This window comes from Habropoda laboriosa, unplaced genomic scaffold (genome assembly GCF_001263275.1).
Source record: "Habropoda laboriosa isolate 0110345459 unplaced genomic scaffold, ASM126327v1 scaffold22, whole genome shotgun sequence".
NCBI classification, from domain to species: domain Eukaryota; kingdom Metazoa; phylum Arthropoda; class Insecta; order Hymenoptera; family Apidae; genus Habropoda; species Habropoda laboriosa.
The window spans coordinates 7,519,552-7,543,179 of NW_017100261.1; the positions used below are offsets into that span (position 1 = coordinate 7,519,552).

The 23,628-nt window shown below is 38.4% G+C and overlaps 3 protein-coding genes across 3 annotated transcripts in view; 1 reads left to right on the forward strand and 2 right to left on the reverse strand.

The window, feature by feature from the left end:
- Positions 1–7,108, reverse strand: part of LOC108572716 (zinc finger protein 175-like) — an 8,881-nt gene extending 1,773 nt beyond the window's left edge. The window contains exons 1-4 of the mRNA XM_017934992.1: positions 6,103–7,108; positions 5,106–5,443; positions 3,500–3,661; positions 1,346–1,781 (exon numbers count right to left, since the gene is read on the reverse strand). Of these exons, the coding sequence (XP_017790481.1) occupies positions 1,346–1,781; positions 3,500–3,661; positions 5,106–5,443; positions 6,103–6,973 (1,807 nt within the window). The 5' untranslated portion in view covers positions 6,974–7,108. The remainder of the gene's footprint in view (positions 1–1,345; positions 1,782–3,499; positions 3,662–5,105; positions 5,444–6,102) is intronic.
- Positions 7,109–12,214: 5,106 nt separating this feature from the next.
- On the reverse strand, positions 12,215–14,077 carry LOC108572756 (aladin-like). Its single transcript, XM_017935040.1, has 5 exons — positions 13,719–14,077; positions 13,543–13,660; positions 12,996–13,462; positions 12,587–12,911; positions 12,215–12,505 (listed from the first exon to the last, which is right to left on the reverse strand). Exons 1-5 carry the CDS (start codon positions 14,075–14,077, stop codon positions 12,242–12,244), a joined length of 1,533 nt encoding a protein of 510 aa, XP_017790529.1. The 3' UTR covers positions 12,215–12,241.
- A 901-nt stretch (positions 14,078–14,978) lies between these two features.
- LOC108572808 (probable GPI-anchored adhesin-like protein PGA55) overlaps positions 14,979–23,628 on the forward strand; it is an 85,821-nt gene continuing 77,171 nt past the window's right edge. Inside the window, exon 1 of the mRNA XM_017935116.1 lies at positions 14,979–15,003. The gene's annotated coding sequence lies outside the window, so the exon portion shown is untranslated. The remainder of the gene's footprint in view (positions 15,004–23,628) is intronic.

Genomic DNA, 23,628 nt, shown 5'->3' on the forward strand with positions numbered 1-23,628 from the left:
CATCAAGCTTGCAGAGGAGTATTGAAAAAAATAATTAAAATTTATTATTGTCTAAACTGTTAATTATAAATGCGTTATTTAATAATCGTTATTTTATGTTGAATATTTTCTCCCTTATTTATTGCCGATAGAATGTGATTTAACGTGAGATATGAATTAATATCAGTGTTACTTTTTTTAAATATTACACGTTGAATGCATTTTTATTTCCATTCTCAAAATTTAGTATTTTTCTAACAATAAGTGGTACGATTTCTGCAATTCTCCCTTATTGCAATTAACAACTTCGAAATCCTAAATAAAATTAACCCTTTCCTGAGTGAATTTCTTTTTCTTCATTTTTTCTTTATCTGAACTGATATAAATTTTTGTTGCAGGTTTAATATACGCTACTCTGTGAAAAAGTTTCCACAAAAGTGAATTCTCTCTTCCAGTTCTCTATTCGAACTCCTACCGACTAGAATTACCGAGGAATTCGTGAAAAAGAGAATTGAACGCAACTTAAAAGGTGGGTAATCCTCCATTTAAATTCCATTGTAACTAATTTCATATAAAATTCAGCTAATTTCAAGGTATGTCAATTTTCTTCTCAAATGAGCCACTCAGAAGCTAAAGCAGTTAGCTCCGTCAAATTTTGCTTATTAACGAAGAGTTACGCACCAAGCATGCGTCTTGATACTAAAATTGAAAGAATTCCAAAAAGTGGAGTTAATCGTTTTGGCTTCCGAGTGGCCAAAGTTTCGATCAAGCAGCTGAACAAATTTTTCAAAAATTTCATTTTCGCAAACAATCAACTTATCGAGAACACAATCAAGTACTATCAATCTCTACAAATTCTCCAAAGAAGAATTCACCCTGGAACACTGACTTAGGAAATACACTTCCTCCAGAAATTTTCTTTTACATACACTTTCTATACATTCACTTTAGAAATATCATCAGATTCGATAAATGTGTGTTCACTAATTTATTCTTAATTTTAACCCTCCATAAACAATCTGGATCTTCGACGGCCCAAGTGAAATTTCGCTTCCGTATTTTCCAAACAAATTTTCATTTTTACCAAAAAAGGTTTTAAACATTTCACTTAACGAACAATTCTACAATGTAGCAGAGACTCTGACAAGTGCCCCAGAATTTTTTCAAATTTACTCAAAACTTGAAACAGTAGAAAAATTACACCTGAACACAAAGTGTACCCAGTTCACTTACGGAGTATGAAAAAATATGTTTGTCAAAGGAGGGCTAAATTTTTGCAATTTTAAATTTAGTAAAGTTAGTAGAAGAAACGGAAATATCATTTGAAACATGGATGTTAGCATTGCAAGGTCGTCCGTTTCCTTACCTGTGCCATCCACGTGCGATCCGCTGACGTCGTCTATGAGAAAGCGTTTCACAGACTCGATCGGGACGTACTCTTGATTGCTGTCAAGGTTCATGGAAATCCTATCGACCTGACACAGATTCGTCTGGAACAGGTCCGCGTCCTCGTCCGCGTAAGACTCAGAAGTCTTATACGTCCGATAATTCGATTCTGTGGGGAAGGCGATTGTTGTTTGCGCCTGTTGTTGCTGTTGCTGCTTCGAACTGGCAGAAATCGAGTCGTGCCGCGACAGGTTACTCGAATTGCCGGCTAGGCTGCCGGAAATTTTATTCTCCGACGACAACGACAAATTCGACAGTGGTGTCGTTGGCTCTGAATGATTCTTCACGTGTTTCCTGAGGCTCGACGGGTCCGTGTACCTCTTCCCACAACCAGTCACTTGACAGGCGTACGGTTTCTGAAAATTTCATCGAGCATATTTCTTCAGAATTTGTTTATGGAAGAGTGTAGCTTCGAGGACGAAAGAAAACACGATTCAAGGGAAGGAAAAACTGAAAGGAGAGAGAAGGAAATTGTGCAATTTCTTTTAGCGTTTATTTGTTTACTTATCGAAGCCATTGTGGAAGAAAAGAGAGAATAAGAGAGAAAAAGAAGTTGTACAATTTTTTTGCAGAATTTATTTATCGAGGAGTGTAAATCCATTGTAGAGAAAAATAGAAATAGGAGGGAAGAAAGTTGTACAATTTTTGCAGAATTTATTTATTAAAGGGTGTAAACGCATTATGGAAGAAAAATAGAGAAAAGGGAAGGATTGGTGCAAACCCGTTATAAAAGAAAGAAAAGGAAATTGTACAATTTATTTCAGAATTTATTTATTTATTCATCGAGGGGTGCAAACCTTCTATAAAAGCAAAAACGAGAGAGATAGAGCGCTGAATTATTGATAATTAAATTATGTAATTTCATGAATCAGACTTATACTGTAATTAATACACACTACCGGCCAAAAGTTTGGAACCACCGAGCATTGCAATTTACACAAAAATTTCCAGAAAAAGGTCAGCGACTTTGAGAATTTTTTATCGCTCGAATTGATATGAGATAAATTGATAAAAGTGGAATTGAGATAAAAAAAAAAAAATAGCAGCAGATTTAATATTGATGAAAAGTTGGAGGTGATTCGAAACTTTTGGCCGGTAGTGTATATAGCAAGAGGTACAAATGACAATGGAATATTTCTGGAATAATTTTGCAATTATTGCTGGATGGAAATTTATACAAATGGAAGATAATTGTTGACTAATAACTATGCGATTGCTTCTCGGTAATCTGAGCATGGAATACCACTTTGGTACAGTCGTTCAGAAGTATTAAAAAAACAGCGATTGTGAAATAAATTCGCATTTGAAATAAAAATTCATTATTACTGTCTCATAGAAATGATTAAACAAAATAAAAGTCATTTTTCAGTGACAATTGCAAATTTTTATTACTATCGTGCCATAGAATGATTTAATATCACGTGTAGGTATAGCATTTCACAAGATGTAGCATGTTACAAGAACGAAAATTTTCAGCTGATTTCAACATACATTTTATGTCCTCAAATGACCTCTCATTATAAAATTTCAACATTAGCGATAAACGTTATTCTTAATAAGTAACTTTACGATTCAGAAATATTCCATGATAAACACTACGAGTACTATGTTAACAAAATATGCAAAATCCAATCGTGCACATTTCACACAATTATTCACAATCAATTCACCGTGAAGAAAATGATTCAAAATCACGGTAAAAATGAATCCAAATTTTTATCATCAAATAGCAATGAATTTTCCACTTGTTCGAAGAAATAATCGTCGATGAAAATCAATTCTACGTTAATTGTGAACGTTTCACGACGAAACTAGGTTCTATGATCTGCAATTATCTTACATAAGAGACTAGTGCTCTGTATCAAATCGAGAATCGTCGTCGATGCTAATTGTAAGTAATATATGTCGCTCTTTATCAGACGTCTGCAGATAAAATCGGGCCATTATTTTTTTCTCTCCAATTATGCAATCTGCCGATTCAATTACTCGTGTATCAGCTTATACCGGTGTTATCGTTTGACCGTCTAAACGACTTTTCCATTTGTTTTTTCCAAACATTGACAGAAACACTCACCGTATCGTAATGTGTTCTTTGGTGTTTCGCGCGATCGCTGCTGTTGCTGAACGCCTTCGAGCAACCACGATGCTGACACGCGTATGGCCTCTCCCCTGTGTGAGATCTTTGATGGATCTTCAAGTTCTCCAGCCGCGAAAATGCCTTTTTACAGCCAGTGAACTATAAGTGAAAGAAAGAAAGTAATGTATATATTTTGCTTTTTCGTTGCGAAATGTTTAAAATTTTCCCATTGGGAGTATTGAAAAATATTTCTTTATCGCGTGATAAAATATTTCAGAAAATACTTGCGCTTGTAATATATTTTCGACGCAACACAAAATATGTAAGTGATAAATTCAATTTTTTTTAGATTTTTGACTTAGACCACTTCTTTTAAAAATTTCAGTTTTATTAAAATGATTTAATAGCTTCTTTGTTGGATTTAATTACGGTAGAATATTTTTTCAGATTTTTGAGTTAAATTGTGAATCTTCGAGAGGAGTGCGAAAAGAGAGCGCAATTGAAGTGTCGTTGCAGTCGTTGATTCTCTGAGAATCTTAAATAAGGACGAGGAGATGAGTAATTAAAATAAAACGAAATAGGGAAATTTGAAGGAAAAGATAGTGTAAATATAAATACACAATTATGTAAGAACGTCTGGAAAATGATCAAAACAATACGAAACTGGCATCTACTGTATATCAAATACAGAGGCTAGTAACAGAAACAAAAGTTCGTATCACATATAGAAATTATCAGCAATTACCAGTAACCCAAGAAGGTTATCTTAGCGGGCGAAAATTTTAGTTGAACGAGAATATTCTGATTCGCTGATACCATACAATTTTACGACATTCCTCGAAAACCATGTTTCCATAATATTTTCTAAATATCGAAAAGCCTAATTTTTTTAATAAGGATGCTTTCCTATATTCGGTCGTTTTGATACACATTTTAGATTCAAAAATTTCCAAATTTTTCAAACTATCGAAAACCTAATTTTTATATCATCTTTAACTTTGATTTCTATACTCAATTATCCTAATATATCAAGAAGCTTAATTTTTTTAATACGGATGCTTTCCTATATTCGTTCGTTTTGATACACATTTTAGATTCAAAAATTTCCAAATTTTTCAAACTTTCGAAAACCTAATTTCGATATAACAACGAAACCTACTCTTGAAACTAATTTAGTCACAAGTGTCACCTATCAGAAATATGAATTTTCAATGAAGAATGCTTTCCTACACTCAACTGAAAAAAAAAAATTTTCAACCTACCAAAAACCTAATTTTCGTACAATCGCAAAACCTTTTCTTAAGACTTCAAAATTTCTTGATCTCCAGACCTACCCTCCCTCAAAAGCGTCATTGAAATCCTTCATTCCTCCTTCACTTTCCTTAAAATTTCTATCCTCCCCCTAACTATAGCAATATACACATATATTTTTCTCTATTCCTATTTTCCCATAATTTGTTTACATATATACACACTTTTTCTTTTTCATGTAACAGCCTGCAGCTGTATCTCACTCCTACATATCAAAAACGTACAATTTTATCCCTACACACATAACGAAGACGTTAAAAGAACAAAGAAGGATCAATCAACTCATACGTACCGGACACTTATTCGGTTTTTCCCCGCTGTGGACCCTCATATGAATCAACAGCTTGTATCTAGCGTTGAAAGGTCTCGCACGCGGACATCCTTGCCACAGGCAAGCAAATTCGTCCTGCCCACTTCCGGAACCCGCGTAACCATCACCATCTTTGTCCTTGTCCTTGTCCCTGTCCCTCTGTACCCGTCTTCCATGTCCGTGCGCGTTCGAAGAGGAGGATTCAACGTGTCTTCTCTCGATATGGCGAACCAGGCCCTCCTGTTCAGCGAAGGCGCAGCCGCAATCTATCCATCGGCACTGATACGTCGACGTCAAGTTGTCGTCTGTCGTAGAACAGTCTGAGGCGGAAACAAACGTGTCATCGACGTGTAAACAAGCCGTGGATCTTGTGGCTCGTTAAGGAAGCTACTTGAAAACGACAGAGAAGGATCTCACTTTTCTTCCTTCGCTCGTCTGTGTTTATCTCGGATGTTTGTAAAAGAACGTGGGCTCACTTTCGATGCCACTTTCGAGTGCACCAGGTGCGACAGAATTGATCACCGAGATCGTGAATTTTTGGAGAGGTTACAGTGGAAACGATGGAGATTTTGCAAATTTTTTGGCCAACTTTATCGAGGATTGAAAGGACCTTTGATTTTTCTTCGGAGGAACGGTTTCATTACTGAGATTGATGGGAATTTATTTTGTTATTAATTTCTGAAAGTGAAGTACTAAAGAGAATTGATCACTGAGATCGTGAATTTTTGGAGGAGTTACAGTGGAACTTTATTGAGGATTTTGAAGTTTTCCTCACAGGGAACATTTTGAGCACTGAGATTGATAATAATTTAAAAGAAGTACCATACAAGTTTCAATTCTTTACTTCTGGAAACTGTCAGATTTCAAGTTAATGAAATTAAACCAGAAAAACCACCGACGAATTTCCAACTTATCGCAACATAAATCTCTCCTTTCAACATCTCAACAGAGTATCCACAACAATCCTCAGAAAACTCACCGAAAGATTTGCTCCGTTTCTCCGTGTCCCCGGCAGCCTTGGACACCGGCACCCTTCGATCGGTCAGCAACAATCCCTCGTTCCTCGGCAAGACAACCTGGTTCCCGAATCCCTCGCTCATCCCGGTATCGTGAACGAAATTCAACGTGGGAACCGAGGATTGCTGTGCAGAGACCAAGTGTCCCACAGCGTAACACGAACCGTTCAAATTCGAGAACGGATCCTGCAGTTCCTCCAGATACGTGGACGAAGGTGACGATGGAGACTCCACGTTGCACAACAACGACGTAGGATCACCTCTGATCAAACTGAGATCGAACTCGTCCGTGGCGGCTTGCATGGTCCCCGTGAATCCTTGATCCTCCGTCTGTGTGTGAAGAATAAGCGGCAAGGACACTGACACGTCATCCTGATACTCCTGATAGTCCTGGTAGTTCTGATACTCCGGGTACACCGTGTTGCAAAAAGTTCTCGAGAAGGAGAACGCAGAACCAACGGATGGAAGTCTCTGTCCGTTGGAACAGTCGGACATTTCGCTGCGAACAGCATTGTTCCAAGTTGGCGTGGTTGCTTCGCTACCAGTGCTTCCCGGTGACCTGTCCGTGTTGGAATATTGCTGACACGGATACTGGAACACCGTTGTCAGCTGTTCCCAGTCGCTGTACTCTCTGGGACTGGAATTGTTGAGTAGAATGGGAGAGGAGACGCTGTCCGCGTGAGAGGTGACCCAACATGGCTGCTGGTTACTGGCGCTTATCGAAGTGATAGGCGCCAAGTGTAGTGTGTTGAAGTCTTCCTGTTTGATACTCTTCGAGACAGCTCGTTGCACGTCCTCCTCGCTCCTGTTCACGTGGTAATCCTCAAGGTGCATCCTGGTACCGCCTGGAAGTTCGTGGGTGAGGTTAGTGAAACGTTTTTGCAACGGAAGATTAGGAGAGAGATTTGTTGAATTGTGTGTACGTGTGTGTGTGTGTGTGTGTGTGCGTGGTGAGTTGACGAGGAAGTTCGAGTGGAAAGTTACGGAGGTTTTAAAAACACGAGCTCGGATGTTGCAACGAGTCGCGCGTGACATAAGGCGATAGCGGACCGGGTAATCGCGAGCAGCACGTGAATGAAATAACGTTAGAGGAATTTCTGGCATCTCCCTTGTGACATGTCAACGAATTTATGAATGAAACTTTGGTGAAAAATTTCGGGGCGAAGCTCGCGCTCTTGCAGAATGTTTAATGATATGCTGATTTTAAATATTTCTTTGCCGCTGGTACTTGATAGCAGGAGTTTTTGTCATTTCACTTCGCAGCCAAAGTTGTTCGGTTGAAAAGAGAATTTTTTCGTTCGATATTCCATCAGATGTTAGTTGACTCGGAGGGGTTAACTCATTTGGGACCAACTGATTTTTAATTTTAAATAACGCTGATTAACGTCAAATTCATAATATTCTTAATTCATCTTGAACTACTGACACGTTCACGTACAAGATCAACCGTTCCAAATGAGTTAACGAATAATTAAAAAAAAAGAATCGTAACTACTTCTACAAGTTATTCAATCAGTTACCAGTGCGTTCGATTTTCCTTTCTCCTATCATCTGTCACAATGCTACCAAAAAAGTAGGAAAAAAAACTCGACACTCGTAACTCCTAAATCACCAACGAGAACCAGTAAAAAAAAAAATCACAATTCCGTCACATTAACTTCCCACCGGAAACCTATTCACTCACACTTTACTTCAACCCTATTCACTTACGAGATCCGCGTCACCGATCAAACTTCCCAAAACAAACTCCACCGGCACCGAGTGTCCCACAGAGAGCCCGTTCCTCGGCAAATCTCCAGAAAGTCCAGCTGATAAGCTTATCACTGTCGAAGGTCCGGCGCGGTAACCGCGCGCTCGCGCGATCTTAATCGCGGGTGGAAAAGAAGAATGAACGTGTGCGTGTGTGTGTGTGTGCGACACAGGGTGGCCCTGCAGCGTAAAACTGACCCTGAAGATAGCTGGGTTACACCCGTTCCCGCGTCTCCAAGACGACTATCAGCCAGGACAAGACATACAGCAGCGTTTCTCTGAGCTGACGACACGGGAGATCCCCTCCACCCTTGCTTGAGGAGCAAAGGGAGGAAGCCTTCGAGAAGGGTACGCGCCGCCCACTCGCGTGGCCGTGCTACGTTCCCCCTTTGAAACAAGCAGGGAGAAGAAGAAGAAGAAGAGAGGAGAAGAAGAAGAAGATCCTCCGGCACTTGTGCATCTTGGTGCACTTGCCTCGACTTCATCGGTTTCAGGGTGGCGCGGCACATCTGCGCGCGCGTCTGTCGTCTCCCTTTTTCCCGACTCACCCGTTCGAATTCGTCTTCCATAGAGCTTTTTTGCCCGCGCCTAGATTCTTGGAACGATTATGCCCGATGGATTGTCTCGAGGCTGACGAACTGCTGCCGGATTGCGTCATTTGTTGTTTCGCGTCTCTCCTCCAACCCTCGTTCGAATTTCAGGTTCGATGGGGGTCCTTTAGGTGATTTCTGAAAGGGGGAATCGTTGGTATCGGTTTTGCGGTTTTCGAAGTAGAACGAATCTTACGGCGGTGGTTTGGAGGATGTTTGTGATTTGGGATGTATGATGGTGTTCTTTTGTTTTGAGTACGATATGAAGGTGGTTTTCGTTAAAATCGAAAATATAGAGGTTAGAATAAACGTGGTGTGATAATTCACCTACGTACCACGATTAAAATAGACAATGTCGATATTTTACTTTCCATTAGTGACTCATCTTTTATGGTCATTCTTATCTCCTTCGAGCACCCTTGTTAAAAGGGTTGCTCGAAACGATGAACACATGTATTTACGAGCCTCCATGGCACCACACATGAATACTTTTTCATGCATTTCTATAATTGTACTGTTGGGTGCGAGGCCAATTTTATATGCTTCGTGAATTGATGCTAATGTTAAGCCAAACGTAAACCAAGTTTCCTTAACGAAGACAACCATTGTTTTCATTTCTAATATTATAATTTTCTTCAAATATTGTGTTAAATAAATAATAAAAAATAGTGCTGAAATTCACTTCACTTATGAAAAATATAAGATTTTTAGAGAAATATAAAATTTTTAAATATAGACAATTTTAGAGGAAACGTTTGCATTTCTAAGACGAAATATTAAGTAAATATCAAAAAACTAAATATTAACAAACTTACGTAAGAAGGGCCTAAGGAGGTTATGAACAAAAATTCATTTCCTTTAATAATAACAAACCTACAAAGAATAAATATTAAATTTCACTAAACGTGAAAAATAGTGTAATTTCGTAACATTCAGAGACACTTTTATCGAAAACTTATTTACACCCTTTTCGCATCCATCGTTAAACAAAAATTGCTCCGGCGCCATTTTGAACCGGTCGTTGACATTAAAACGCAATCGGTAGTTGGACGCGTGGCGATCGGCATCTCTTTGAAAATCTGTTAAGGAATATTCCAAGTCGAGGTGCAGCGAGTCTCGAGCAAGAGACAGAAACAGTGAAAGCGGTGTTAAGGGGAGGGGAGGGGGTGCTTAGGACGATCTTTCGTCGCTCGAACCCCGAGAATCGGGTGCAGGGCAAAAAACGTAAAACCAGCTGCCGCACACGCGTCACTTATTAACAACAGCTTCTTCGCGCGCACACATGAGGGCAAGTCGTTCACTCCTTCCTCCTATTACAGCCTACTATTATTTCACCGACCTCCCCGTTCTCCCCCTCCTCCTCCACCGATCGCTATGCATCTCGTGCTTTCACGCGAATACACTCGACATAGTCGCGTTTTTAATTATAGTGGCTCGTGTTTCGCAAAGTTTCGGGAAAAGTTCGCGTTCGAGTGAGAACAAGGGGTGAAAAACTGTAGGAGAGGAATTTCAGGACAGTAAAAGGTTAGAATTCGTATTAAAGGGTCCTTCACTTTCGTGAAGTCATTTAAAGTGTGCTACGAGAGTACATGTGTGTAAAGGAAAATTTATTTCTTAATGTAAAAGATTTTTTTTTCGAAGAGGTTAGGGTCTCGTGTTTGTACAGCGTGTGACGAGGGTTTAAAAAGGAACGTGGATTTGAAGATAAGGAAAAATTGAAAGCTGTGAATTGATTTAATTGAACGTAATTTATTGTCTGTGTTTAAATGTAAAAATAGAAATGGATGGTAATTTACAAGTAAGTTCGTAGAAAATATGTTATTCTTGTTACGTCGTGTTTGTTTATATGCAGTACAATATACGTGTGTAACCCTTCGTGAGTATGTATCGTGTGTAGAAGCGCCGACACAAAGGGGTTCGTTTACACGTCTGAAGTACTACGCTTTCCTTATCAAGTCCTACACGCTCGTCCCTTCTATATTATATACAGTAATTAAAAAACCAAAAAAAAAAAATCAAAAGAGTTCTGCTAAAACAAAATGGATAGAGAACGATGAAGGGTACAATGAATAAAAAAAAGAAAAAATAGAGATAAACGACGAAGAAATTCTCGCACGGTTCGACTGTCCAATCCAAAAGGCATTGTTATGATTCCACTGCGATTCTCGCGACAGCACGATCCTCGAAAGTCGGGTGCCCCCAGTTTCTTCCAAGCGAATACACACACACAAACAGCTCCGTGCATCCTCCTACTCAGCCCTTGCATATACACGCGTGTGCATCTTGACTGCTGCACTCACCCAGATGCATACGGGCACGCATGCGTTCACAGTTGCATCTTATGGTCGGGTTATACGTCATATTACGGGTAGATAAGTGATAGAGTGGCACATGTGGCCTGCCAGCCCTCTATGCTTACATTATACATACTATGCCCGCTCTCGACCACGCTTTTTTGCCCGGGCACCTGTCAACTCCGTTCGTACCATAGTCACCGCATGTGTACGACTGCCATTAAAATAAATATACTGGAAAAAGGATTTCGATCGTACACCCCATACGGATGCAATAACAGAGAGAGAATGAAGAAGGGAGATAAAAAAAAGAGAAGGTATCTTAACGAACGTTTAATCGGAGGGGATTCAGTGGTGACTTTCGGGGAATTGGTTATATCGATAAGATCGAATTTTAATGAAACTCGCTAAAGTTTGTACAATATCGATCGATCGTTAAAAGCTGTTTCCTTGATTGCAAGTGATGCTTAATTTTTGAGAATGTAGTTACTTTTAGTATCAGACTTTTCAGTTTTATGGAAGTATATCTTAATTTTTAATTAAGCAGAGTTTTTTTATGTGGATAAGAACATAAGAAATTAAACCGTTCTTTTCTTGCCTGAGGAGAAAAAGTAGCAGTAAGTATAAAATTTTTTTTAATGATGGATTTTTTTGTTTGACTTTAATCAATAAATCAAAGTAAAATAAAAAGGCAAGAAATAATGGTAAGGTAACCAACTACAATAGTGGGAACACATTTCTCAATAAGCTGGAATGGTCAATTGATTTCATACGGACTGTAGGATTCTAGGTTAAAACTGTTACATAGGCATACAGTTCTACTATATAGTCTGCTCCATGAAATCCATATTTCACGGATCATAAATAAAATGACAGTTCAGGATAACAAACTACGTTTAAGAAACGTATATTTAGGGCGGCGGGGTTTCTAAAACGATAGAACAGTGGCGGTTAATTTGTGTTTGGAGTTGCGTGGCGGTAGCAGTGGATAGAGAGCGTATTGGAAATAGTGCGGGACGCATCACGTACGTACGTGTCGGCGTTCAGCATTCGGTCAAGCGACGTAAAAATAGAAAGACGTGCGCTCTGCATGTGACTTCGTATAATTAGGTACCGAACCCGAGAGCCGTCGCGTTGTATGTCCCATACGTTAGGAAGCTGGCACATTAGAGCTTAACACGGGACCCAACGATTTTTTTTCCCGTAGGCACGTTGACGAATCGGTTATGAAATATTAGATCATTTCTGTCGGAACGCGGCGTGACACTAGGGAACATCATGTCATATACAAACGAACAATTTATTGCTCTTTCATACTCAATTTAACAAAAATATTTGGATTCTTAGATACATATTAATAAAAAAAAAAATTGGAAGGTAGAATTGTTCCAGCTCTTTCAACTTTGATGATTAACGATCAACGTTAAGTTCTCTTACGGCGGTTTAATTGAAATTGTACATGTCGTCCCTCAAGGAAGATGAATGCTAGAATATATGCTCGTGTCCGTGATAGGTACGTTTTCTTTCTCGACTATTGGAAAATGTTGTATACGACCACTGCTCCAAGCAATTGTTAAACAAACTACGTTGGAGTCATTTTGGCACTCTTGATAAAAATTCATACAAGTCGGAAGTTCTCCCCAGAATCCTTTGATAAGACAACTCGGTTTAACATCAACTATTCGTGAGAGATTTCCTATTTTGGTATTAATTAATGCGATCCATGGACTTTCCTAATAAAAAAAAGAAAAATGTATCGTGAAAGTTTGCCAGTTAAGATTGCGTTTCCGATTGAAGTGTGATAAAAATTGTACCTGGAAGAGGATAGCAAGATATCTTCCTGAAGGATCCCATTCCATTGCAACTATTCTTCCGCCGACAGTCACATAGTGGTCGTTCGAGGCAAAATTCACTTCTGTTAAATCTATCACAGGTACAGCCATTTTTGCATCATCTAGAGAAGGTTTCTTGACATCAAAAATATTTTCTTGCAGAGGCAAAGAAAAGATTATACCAGGATCTTCGTTTGATGCAAACAACAGTGTCAAATTTGGGCCAAAACATGCAACTGCTACACAACCATTAGGCACTGTCCATTTATCTGCTTGCCAAGACGTTGCCACTCCAGAATTCCAAACTCTAATTGTTAATGTATATTAAATACAATGTCTTAAATAACAACGTTTTTTGCTGTATAAAAAAACTATGAAAAGTATATCATACCTGAATATATTTCTGCATGTAGCTGAAAATAATCTAGAACCACAGGATGACCACCGTGTAAAGCGTAAGCCACCACCTTCAACCCTTCTCAATGGAACACCTTCCTTTCTAGAAGTATCCCAGATAATCATACTTGTATCTGCTGGTGAACATGATACTAGCAAATCACCCTGTGGATGCCATGTAACATTTGTTACAGGAACATGATGCCTTTGTTTTAATAACACTGCATGACTAAGAGAACTACTAGCTCCCACTTCAATTGTCCATACTAAAACACCTGCATGACATGCCACTGCCAGCTCCTTACCAGCAAGTGGTCTCCAGCTTATGCAGCAAACTGACTTTTGAGCACTATGTCTTAATATTGGGACTACTCGTATTCCTTCAGAAAAGATACGTATGCGATCATCTCTTGTAACTACTGCCAAACGTGCACAATGTGGATGCCAAGCAAGACATCTAATCTAAAAATTAATATTAAAAATAAAAATGTGTCATAAACAAACCAAGTTAATTATAAATTTATTATAAATTAACTGCTTACAAGAGATGTTTCCCAATCCCTTGTGTGAACAACTTCTACAACCGAACCAGATCCCGAAGTAGGTAAAATTTCTCTCTGATATATTTCTTTATCCATTAAATCCAGTGCCCATTTGAGTCTAAAATTAAAACTGTGATATTACTTGCTAAAATTAAACACAAAATTGTTGTTAAAACCTTGTGGCTATCCAATGTAGGGCTGTTGTAACTTCCTCTGGTTGTGCAGATGCAATGAGAGAGATAACTTCAGCTAACCCTTTCTCCCTCCATATGCTAGCAAGTTTTTTAAATATACTATCGTGAACTGGCAAAAACAAATCGCCAGCACAAACGGTGCGTGAAGTTTCACGGGTAGCAAGTGTATCTGAAGCAATTGAAACTTCTGGATATTTTCGCAAATATCTGGAGAACGGTTGTAATTCATCTTGCAGATTTTGATAATCACAATAATGTAAATTGTTTTCTATAAATGCAACAGTAGCTTGTTCATCAAAGGAAGGAGCAACAAAATCGCGTAGTGACAGTATTTTCAGCATGATTCGTTCTGTGATATTACTTGTTTAACCTATAAAGACGAGACATAAAGAACAAAACGATATATTTATTGATCCATATATAAAATAGTAAGTTCATAAAACGGCGATATTTTCAAGAAAAATATACAGAATCGTTAGAATAAACAGCGTTTACGAAAAATCTTTTCAAAATATTTTCGCGACGAAAATGTCTCGTACCTCGATATATCCGAAGCCGGATAAGATGGTCGACGATAGTTTACATCAATCGCCATAGCAACAACCAATCGTGACGCAGAACCGTTAGACTATTGCGCATGTGGCAATTGGCTACCATTCAAAACGTTTCAGTCGCGAAGAGAAATTTTTAGTTAATTTTACTGCTGGACATTTACATGACATTCAGTGGATGTGCGTTCATGTATTGCGATTCACTCTGAAAAAGTCATAAAAGCGCGTTTCTCGCGAGAAAATCATTTCAAATTGCAGAAACACCTTAAGAAATTGAACATGCGGCGGAATATGTCGAACATGACAGAGATAGAGGTAGGGGATCAGTTGGACAGGGTGGGGACCGAAAGGGAGGGGTGAGGTGGGGACAGCAGTATGCGGTCGCTATTCGTGCGGCGCGGATTACGTATTAGAGTTGTCTTCTGCTACGAGCAAGCCTCGTTCGTCGGTTCGTTTCGTTGCAAAGCTTTTCTCTTGAGAGGACTAACTACGCGGGACACATTGGTCGGTGGACAGTTGATAAAATGCTACCGCGAAGGTAGTGGCAAGATCAATCGCGATCAACATGATTTCGGTGGAGCTTTCGTTCTAGAAAGTCGACCGAGATCGCTGGGGAGACGAGAGACAGAAGGGAGGAGGACCAGCTCGGTCTTCATGAGAGATGGGCAAGAAGGGTTCTAAGCGGAAAACTCGATGGAGAACTCTTAGCATCGGTGGTGAGTGTTCTATGTCAATGAGAATTTACTTCGAAATACACGTACGTCGTTTACGAAGTCGTGCATGCCCCCAAGACCTCCGAGTGCATCTCGTGGTCGCATGTTCTTAGTCTAGTCATTGATCTATTACCAAAAATAAACGTCGTTACCATGACACGTCTGTAGATGTTTTATTGTGGAACGCACCCCGCTTGCAAATTGTCCTTTTCCCGTTTGCGTACATTCTAATACGCACATTGATATCTAGTACGTACATTCTGGCCGCCATCGTAACCACGACTCTCGATCTGTTCGTACAACCTCGCGTAATTCCGAGTCATTTTTCGCGATCGCGAAGTAAACGACACGAGAACTGTTTCGTCGATCACGATGTGTTGTGTGTACTGTCCCCTTTGCCCGGTGATGAAAAAAAAAAAACGCGTTCCCGTCATGATAAACAAGGGCACGGAACGATTGTCACGTAGATGAACGAGGTTATAGCGGGTGAGTTTCATCCGGTGACAGCGTGCGATATTGCGAGCGAATTTCGCTGTTCTGTCCGGGACTGTTTCCCAGCCGGGCATCGATCCATGCACCCTCCATGACTTTCCCCCTTCGTCGAAACGTGTCTAGCTAAGGCAAGTACTCTACACGCGACCCTACGTACGTCGATGCTGTTTCTCTCGATGCTAAAATCCCTCTCTTTCTCTCAGTTGTGTCGAAGGTGTATCTCCGTCGTTGATTGCTCGTTTTGATATACGCTGTCTCCATCTATACCCGGCCCCGTGACATATCTAGCGTAAACTCGAGCGCAAAAACTATGCACTTTTATTTCATGTGTCCACCGCGTGCTCGCCTCTAACCTCTGACTATTTTCCGGGGGAGGCTTCCGCGTTTGCCGTCGCGAAGCTTCGAATCATGAAGCGAGTTGCGTTCTATCTTTGGAGGGTTTGGCCCGCGAGGGTCGTGTCTTGAGACACGAAATTTCTACTCGACGATAGATACACCGGAGAAGCTAAAAAAAAGTCACAGACAATGTAAAACGGAGAACCAATCGCGTGTCACCATAAAATAGCCAAGGTGTACAGATGATAGTATTTGATGTTATAGATTTATCAAATTCCTCTAAAAAACGAGAAAGATCATACCTTTCTGTTTATTCTTGTTTTTTGATGAAAGTTTTATTTTTATACCTAGTTAATATAAAGTGAAAATGAGTGGAAATAAAAGAAAATTCAATAGTGCATTGTAGTTCGAGTTTATTTTTACACCATGTGTTGAAACACGTGTATCTTCGATTGTCGTTTCATGAATATATGACTCTTGGCTATCAAGTTGGTCAGCACTGGTATGTTTTGTTTATAATTTAGCTTATAGTAAAATGTATTTATTCTGACGTTGGGTTTCATCCACGGTCAACGTCGAATGGCACAAACACGCACGTGACATGCTAGGTTAGAGCGATAACGAGCTCTCGGCACACCGGCAATTGCCAAATATAACATATCATGCTCGTAGACTTTTATAATGTTTTCGTAGTCACTTTTCGTTGATGCCTTTTATCTCCTGCTTTTTCAAAGTCTTGCTCGCACATCGCATTTTCTTCGGCGTTTATCAGTCTAGTTCGTGTTATCTTCGTTCGATAAGGTTATGAGGGTTTATGCTTGTCGTTTAGATGGTTCCGTGTATTAGCCAAGAAACTTTCTTTTACCCCACATTCTCCAAGATTTCTAAATATTATTCAAATTTTTTTTCAAGAATGTGTACCGAAACCCTAGATCGTTTAAAAGAAAAAAATTAAAACGCAAAAAATGTTTATTTATATTCTGTATTGTTTGTTTTCTGTATTATTTTGTCACATAATGCTGCTAACATTCCAGCCTTGTTCCCTTTTGCAACATATTTCACCTAGTTTCAAGAATAGCATACTCTACATTGTACACACTGTAAATCTTGCTGTTGAAAGGTGATAAATTAAATTTGAATCACAAATCCTACTTCTTTTTCTTCCTGTATTTACTTTTAGTTTTCCAAACGTGTATTTTTCTCTTAATTACTTTTATATAAATTTTGATTCACTCATTTAGATTAATTTGATCTTACCTACTCTCAGTTCTGCTTTCACTCTGGCTTACTGTCACGAATTAACCAAGTATAGTCATTGACTTAAAACGAGTGCCATAGTTGGGTGATTAGCATTGACGAAAACATAAACATAGGTGGAGCGGTAGTCTGCGACGCGAATCGCTTGTCAAACGTCATCTAATGCTTAGCTAGTCTTTCGAATATGATCTTGAAAACTCGGCTGTATGTAACCGACATTTCGCGCGTTTCGATGTTGCGCAGTAGTTCAGTAAGGAGAGGTAGCTCTTGTTGTACGATGTTCCTATCCGTTTCCCTGTTTGCTGCTGTGAGTGAAGTGGAACGAGTGGAATATTTTTCCTGTGTACGAACAGGCGGTAATTTATTTTTAAAATTGGAATATACCGGCTGAGTTGCGTAACGGACTTTTTCGTGCATCGAGGTAGGTAACATGGAGTTTGCATGTGCAAATGTGCGTGTGACAACGATCTTTCGCACTTTGAATATGTTAAATAGACGTTCGAAACTTTTTTTTATTTGATTTGTTTAATATCTTAGTTAAACCGTAAGCGTTAATATATTTGTTCCGCTTGAAATCTTGCTGATTATCATTTTTCCACGATGATTAAATTAATGCATAACTTTATGCGTTGCGTGTAATTGTAAGATATTTGGCGCATGCGCAGTTCGTCTGTTCGAAAGTTGTTAAATAATGATAAAGTGATTGAAAACTGAATTGGCTGTGTTTTTCTCTATTCTCGTTTCTTTTTTCTTTCTTACATCGTAAACAATATTATATTGAAAATAAGAGAAAAGAGGTCGACAAACGTATTCTGTTTTGAAAAGGTTTAAACGAAATCCCGTTCTATTTTTCGAGGCATAAAGTACGTTTTTCGAAAGTCGATTGCATCATCCCATGGCTTTTGCGACGCCTCGATATTCATTAGTCTGAATGAATCGGCATAGCTTCCGTGAGATCAATATTTTTTAATAGCAGTTTTCTAATTAATAAACGACGATATAATTGACAGTTATTGTTGAAAGTGAGGGGAAATTGAAATTTCGTGTTAAGGGATAAATCGTTGAGTAAATAAACGCAAAACTGTGGATCAGATCAATTCCTTAATGTAAACCTTTTCGACATTGTACATAAACTTTATAAACCGAAAACTAACCTTAATACAAAGAAAAGAATGGTACACAGAGATTGTAGTGATATCAAAGTGATTCAGAAAAGTGTGTAGATTTGACACAGTTAATGAGTTAACTTGTAATATTGACACAAGGTTAGATACATAGTACCTAGCATAAAAACTTGAATGAAACGACAATGTTTGTCTTTTTGTGACACCTGTAATTGCAATTGGTTTGTATTTTCTTTTCAAGTGAATCGATCTCGGTGAATATTTCAACTGTATCAATATTAGGGTAAGGAGTCGAAGCATGAATACTTCATGAAATGTTTTAGATTCCTTGGTAAACAGCGTAGGGTTTCGTGTATATGGTTATCTCAAACGTAAGCAGTATTCTAACCTAAAAGTATTTAACTGTTCTAATATTTTCGTAATAAAGAAAAGTTCGCGAAATGTGAATTAGGTAGGTACTATCATAAATAAAATACGGAATTTCTTAGAAAAATCTACAATCTGTCGCGAAGTGTTTATTTATCGAATATCTCGTCTGAATAATTCCAGAACGAATTTATTTGAAAAGAAAAGTACGCAGAATTGCACTTGAAAATAAACGCGCGATTTCACTTCGCAGAAACAGGAACAGTTATAAGCTACTTCTATTTTTATCACCGATTATATCACCTATATCATTTTTATTTTCCTTTATTACTTTTCTCCCTTCCAACCAAACAGGAAAACGATTCGTCACAGTATCATGAATTATCCCCTCTACCGCAAACGCGAGAAATGTCCAAGAATGTGCTCGTAGTAACGACTCAATATCACAGTTCAATGTCTAACAGTCTTTTCGCTGTTCTAATTTTTCGTACGCATTCCGTGTACGTGTTTTCCTTTTCTCGCTCAAGCAGATGCATGCACGCTCTTTCTCGTTTTCTCAACTTGCGTCTCCTACCAACTCTATAATCCGCAACTCGATATTTTGCTCGTCTTCCAGTCTCCAAAGCTGCCAACCATCTACATATAGAGGGTGCGGTCAAATTCGTAGTACCAACTATTATACGAGAATAAATGAAAAAACGTGGAATAAAAGTTTTTTCGTTCCGAGGAAAATTAATTTTGCATATTTACCAACTATTTCTCTATTTAATTAAAAATAATCATAGAAGTGATACTATAGTGGGTAAAACGTTTGCACACAATGGACGCTTAATTTCAATATTTATTCACGAATAAAATTACGTGAAAATACAATGAAAAGGCTAAAGTTGGTTTTATAGTAACGAGAGTGTCAATTTTAGTAATTTCCGAATTACGTAATTGGCACCACGTGGGTCGTCAGTAGCGAACAAAATATTTTTCCACGTACTATATAAGTAACATTTTTCTCTACGTATTGTATATCGAATATTCCAATGCAGTTTTTTTATTCTCTTTTAAAATTCTACTTTTTCGAAAGCGCAGAACGTGCATGTGACGTAACACTAATCGATGCAATTTTCTTTCATATGGGAACTGGACCGCACCCTTTATACGAATGCCCTTGAAAACCTAGGCATCAGCCGATGCTCAAGTGAAATATAGATAGTCCACATTTTCTCTTGCGTTACGCAATCGACGACGCCAAGTGTCTTACGCTTGTGAAAAAAAATAAGTCTGTATAATTTTCTTCATTGAAAACTGTCTCAATGTTTTTTCTTTTCTTTTATTGCAGCAACCTTATCGATTTTTAGTGAGAATTATTTTTGTAAAAATCATTTCTTTAGAATAGAATGTTTTTAGTTATTATTCTATGAAAAAAATTGAAAATTATAAGATTCTTTGTCATATCAAACCTTTACAAAAACAAGTAAAAAAGGTATATAAAGGTTAAGCAAAGAAATAAGATAAATATCTTTTTATCCCTAACTTTATGCCAAAACAATGAGGTTATAATAAAAAGTCATTGTATAGTTAAGTTGAAATCAGAAGTGAAGCCAGAAACGGATATCTGCAAGAAAATGTCACAAAATCAAAAATCCTTCAAATTTCTCTTTTGGAAAAGCCTTTCTTTCACAAATATTCTTGCATAAAAATTATTCCTCAATTTCACAAGTGAAAAAAGAGTATGCATCCCTTCCTAAAATAACTAGGACCATATTGTAAGTATTACAAAAAACTAGAACGAATGTCTTTATATCTCTAACTTTACACCAAAACAAGGAAAGAGATATCCTCAAGAAAATTCGACGAATTTTCCTCTCCAGAATCGTCCGATTACATTTCACGCTCAGTTCTAAATTTCCATAATTATCGAATCAGAAATTCGTTCCGTTAGCATAAGGACGACGATACAAGTCGTTAATCTGATTTAATTTGAAAACACCTTAAAGAGACCTATCAGAAATCGATAAACTATACCAACAATTGACACTCCGCGTACCATTATACTTCTACCATAATCTACCCTCGAAGCAAATGGTCCTCGACGTTCCAGCTGGAATGCATACCGATTAAATGGATTTTTTCCCCTAGTTCCCCTATCGTAAGGGTGGGGTGGGAGTGTATGACTCGCGATCGTCGTTACCCCGAAAAATGCTCGCTCGCCAAGAATCCGCGATCCGCAACCCTTGACATTCACGCTCTTTCTCCGGGGCACATTCTCCGCGGGGGTCAAAGATCTTGGGGAGAGAGCGAGAGAAAGAGTTTCAGAGGGGGTGGATGAAAGGGTGGTGGGAGAGGGCGAATCAATAGCGGCAGCCGTTGCGCCTTGATCGTCGTCGTCCTGCTCGAACTTCCGAATGAATGCTGTTATAAAAAAACAGACACAGGGTCGGGGGGGACTGCTTTGCTACCAGGCTGCTTCCCGATCCCTTACGAATGTCCTAGGGAAATAATGGGATAGCTTCTGAACGGAATCCAAACTTTGGAACGTTCTTGCGTGCCATTCTGATAAGGATAGCGAAGGGTTTTGGTAACGGTTAGCCCTTTACCTTGCGATTTTTCGATTGTTACGTGTTAAGGGGTTTGATTAGGTTGGTGTAGCGCGTTGAAGAGTTTGAATGGGTGGAGAATGTTCGTATGGACGTATGTCCGAAAATGATTCGTTAAAGAGTTATGTCGGTATGTTATTCTTCGTAACGTGCTCTTTAAAGTGACAAAGTTTATTAAAGACAGATGAATAGCAAATTTTTTATATTATTTTTGCACATGACTGTATGGCCAGAAATTCACGAGCTCGTGACTATATGACCATTCACATTTTAAGAAAAAAACATGTGCTCTTTAAAGTGACAAAGTTTATTAAAATCAGATGAATAGAACATTTTTTGGCCACAAAATTAGGAACATGAATTTTTTTTTTCTTCCAAATTGTTGCACATTTTTTCAACTCTTTTTTAGAGTGATTTTATTTATTCCGGTAGGGAAATTACAATGCCTCCAATATCGATTATATAGAGTCAATTTTTGGAAGTGCTACTTGATTCTGGAAGAGTTACGTGTACGGCATTGTTTGGAATTTCAGATAAGTTATCTGACCGATAAGCTTCGTTAATCCTGCAGGAGCTTCTAGGGGGTGTCCGTTTAGTCGGTGTTTTTCTGGCTTGATAAGTAACTTGTTTTGCACGTTTCAGCTTCCTGTAAATCTGATTTTTCATTGCACACATTCGTCACGTTAATATCGACAATTTACTGGTTTACAAATTTCTCCTAATTAATAATTCTAGAAATGAAAGTACCACACCGATACGATAAATTAATTCTAAATTTATTATTCGCATCTTTTACCTGTAGCTTTTACCTGTAGCTTTTACCTGTGGCAAATACCAATCCTTTTTCTAGATAGCGTTGTTTTGTACAAGTATTGAATAATTATTTTAAATCACTCTAACGTAAATCCGATACAATCTGGATTTGATAAATTATTCATGGTACAGTAAACGCAAGTCACGTGTTGAACAAACATTCATAGATTACAGTTCATTTCTCAGATATAAACGACTGTATCACAAACGTTGCGGAGAAATGTAAATTTTTATAGATCCGTTCATGGTGCTACCTGCCAACCCCATGGGAAGGCTCAGCAATTGACTCGTATTACTGAATGTAGGATTTATGTTCTGCTTTTCTACTTACGTTCCTTCAGAAATCACGGATAAAAGTGTGATTTTCTTGTCGAACGATACGATTTTCAGTTTCAATGAAAAATTGTGGTTTCAGAAAAGTTACCATTTCGGTTTAATTAATTAAGAAATTTCAAAATTCCAATGTGCTGAAGAGTTAACAGTGGCGCAAAATTTTGTTATCCTTCAGTTTGTATTAAAAATGAAAATGGCGCGAATTTGAATGAAAACATTAATTAAAATTTTATTTAAAAGAATAGTTACAATTTCCAAAAAGAAAAAAGTTTATAGGAATATATCAAGTATATTTACATTAGTCTTTTTTTAAAATAAAAATTTACGTTTCGTTTATTTTGTATTATTTGCAACACTCGTTTCGTATCATTTTACGCAATTTCAATCCCATTTACATTTCCCCCGCGTAATTAAATATTCCCGATCGAATCGCGAATTCGCCATTTACATATCAATATTTCAATAACCGACAATTCAAAAAAATTAAAACACCATCGTTACTCTATACTGGAACAATTTCTTTTTATACCTCAAAAAAATCCAATCTTCGAGTCGTTTAAAAAACCCGTAAGAAAGCTCAGAGTTGTAACCAATGTACAACGCAGAACTCACCGAAGACAGAAATAGCTTCTAAACATGCTTCCAAAAAGAAAAGAAGAAAAAAAAACACGTTTTCCCTCGAGAAGATAAATATCACGACTAAATTCTAAAATACTCACGCGACACATCTAATATTGACAAATTGATTTGGATAGTTAAAGTTCTCGCGGCAGCGTAACCGAGTATGTATCGGTTATTTAAGTAACTACAGTCTACAGTGAAGAATTAACGCAAAAAGATCGTACGTAAAGGGTGTCTCGGAAGTACACAGGTTCCCGTTCGATCACCGAAGTCAAGATGCACTGGGCGGCGTTCCGTAAGAAGATGGGTGACCGCTCCACATCCGTCTCTGGAAGCCGTGCTGGTGGTTTTCTCGGGCTGAAATTTCGCACAGACGTTAGTTCCATCCTTTACTAACGTCTAGAAATTGAAAAAGTCCAAGAACAAAAATCCTTACTGCCAAGTTGTGGGGTTCAAGCATGATCGGGCGTCCTCGCTCAGTCTCCGGCTTGTTCTGTAGGTTGGTGGCTTCGATAGAGAGTAGAAACTGGCCTGTGATAGAAGTGTATTAAGCGTTTATAAGCTTTGGGAACTCTGAGTCCTTCTTAGGACGGTCGACACTAATTGTCCTGGAAGTACGAAGTCGTTGAAAAATTTCAAACGAGAATTAGCGTCGACGATTGATTGGGAATTTTCGATGTACACGTGTAGAGAGA

Excerpts from the sequence above, each read along its gene's own strand:
- LOC108572756 (XM_017935040.1), bottom strand. The coding sequence starts at position 14,077 with ATGCTGAAAATACTGTCACTACGCGATTTTGTTGCTCCTTCCTTTGAT. Across the intron at positions 13,661-13,718 it reads CTACATTGGATAGCCACAAG|ACTCAAATGGGCACTGGATT; the intron begins GTTTTAACAACA and ends TTTTAATTTTAG. Across the intron at positions 12,506-12,586 it reads ATCTTGCTATCCTCTTCCAG|GAAAGTCCATGGATCGCATT; the intron begins GTACAATTTTTA and ends TTTTTTTATTAG.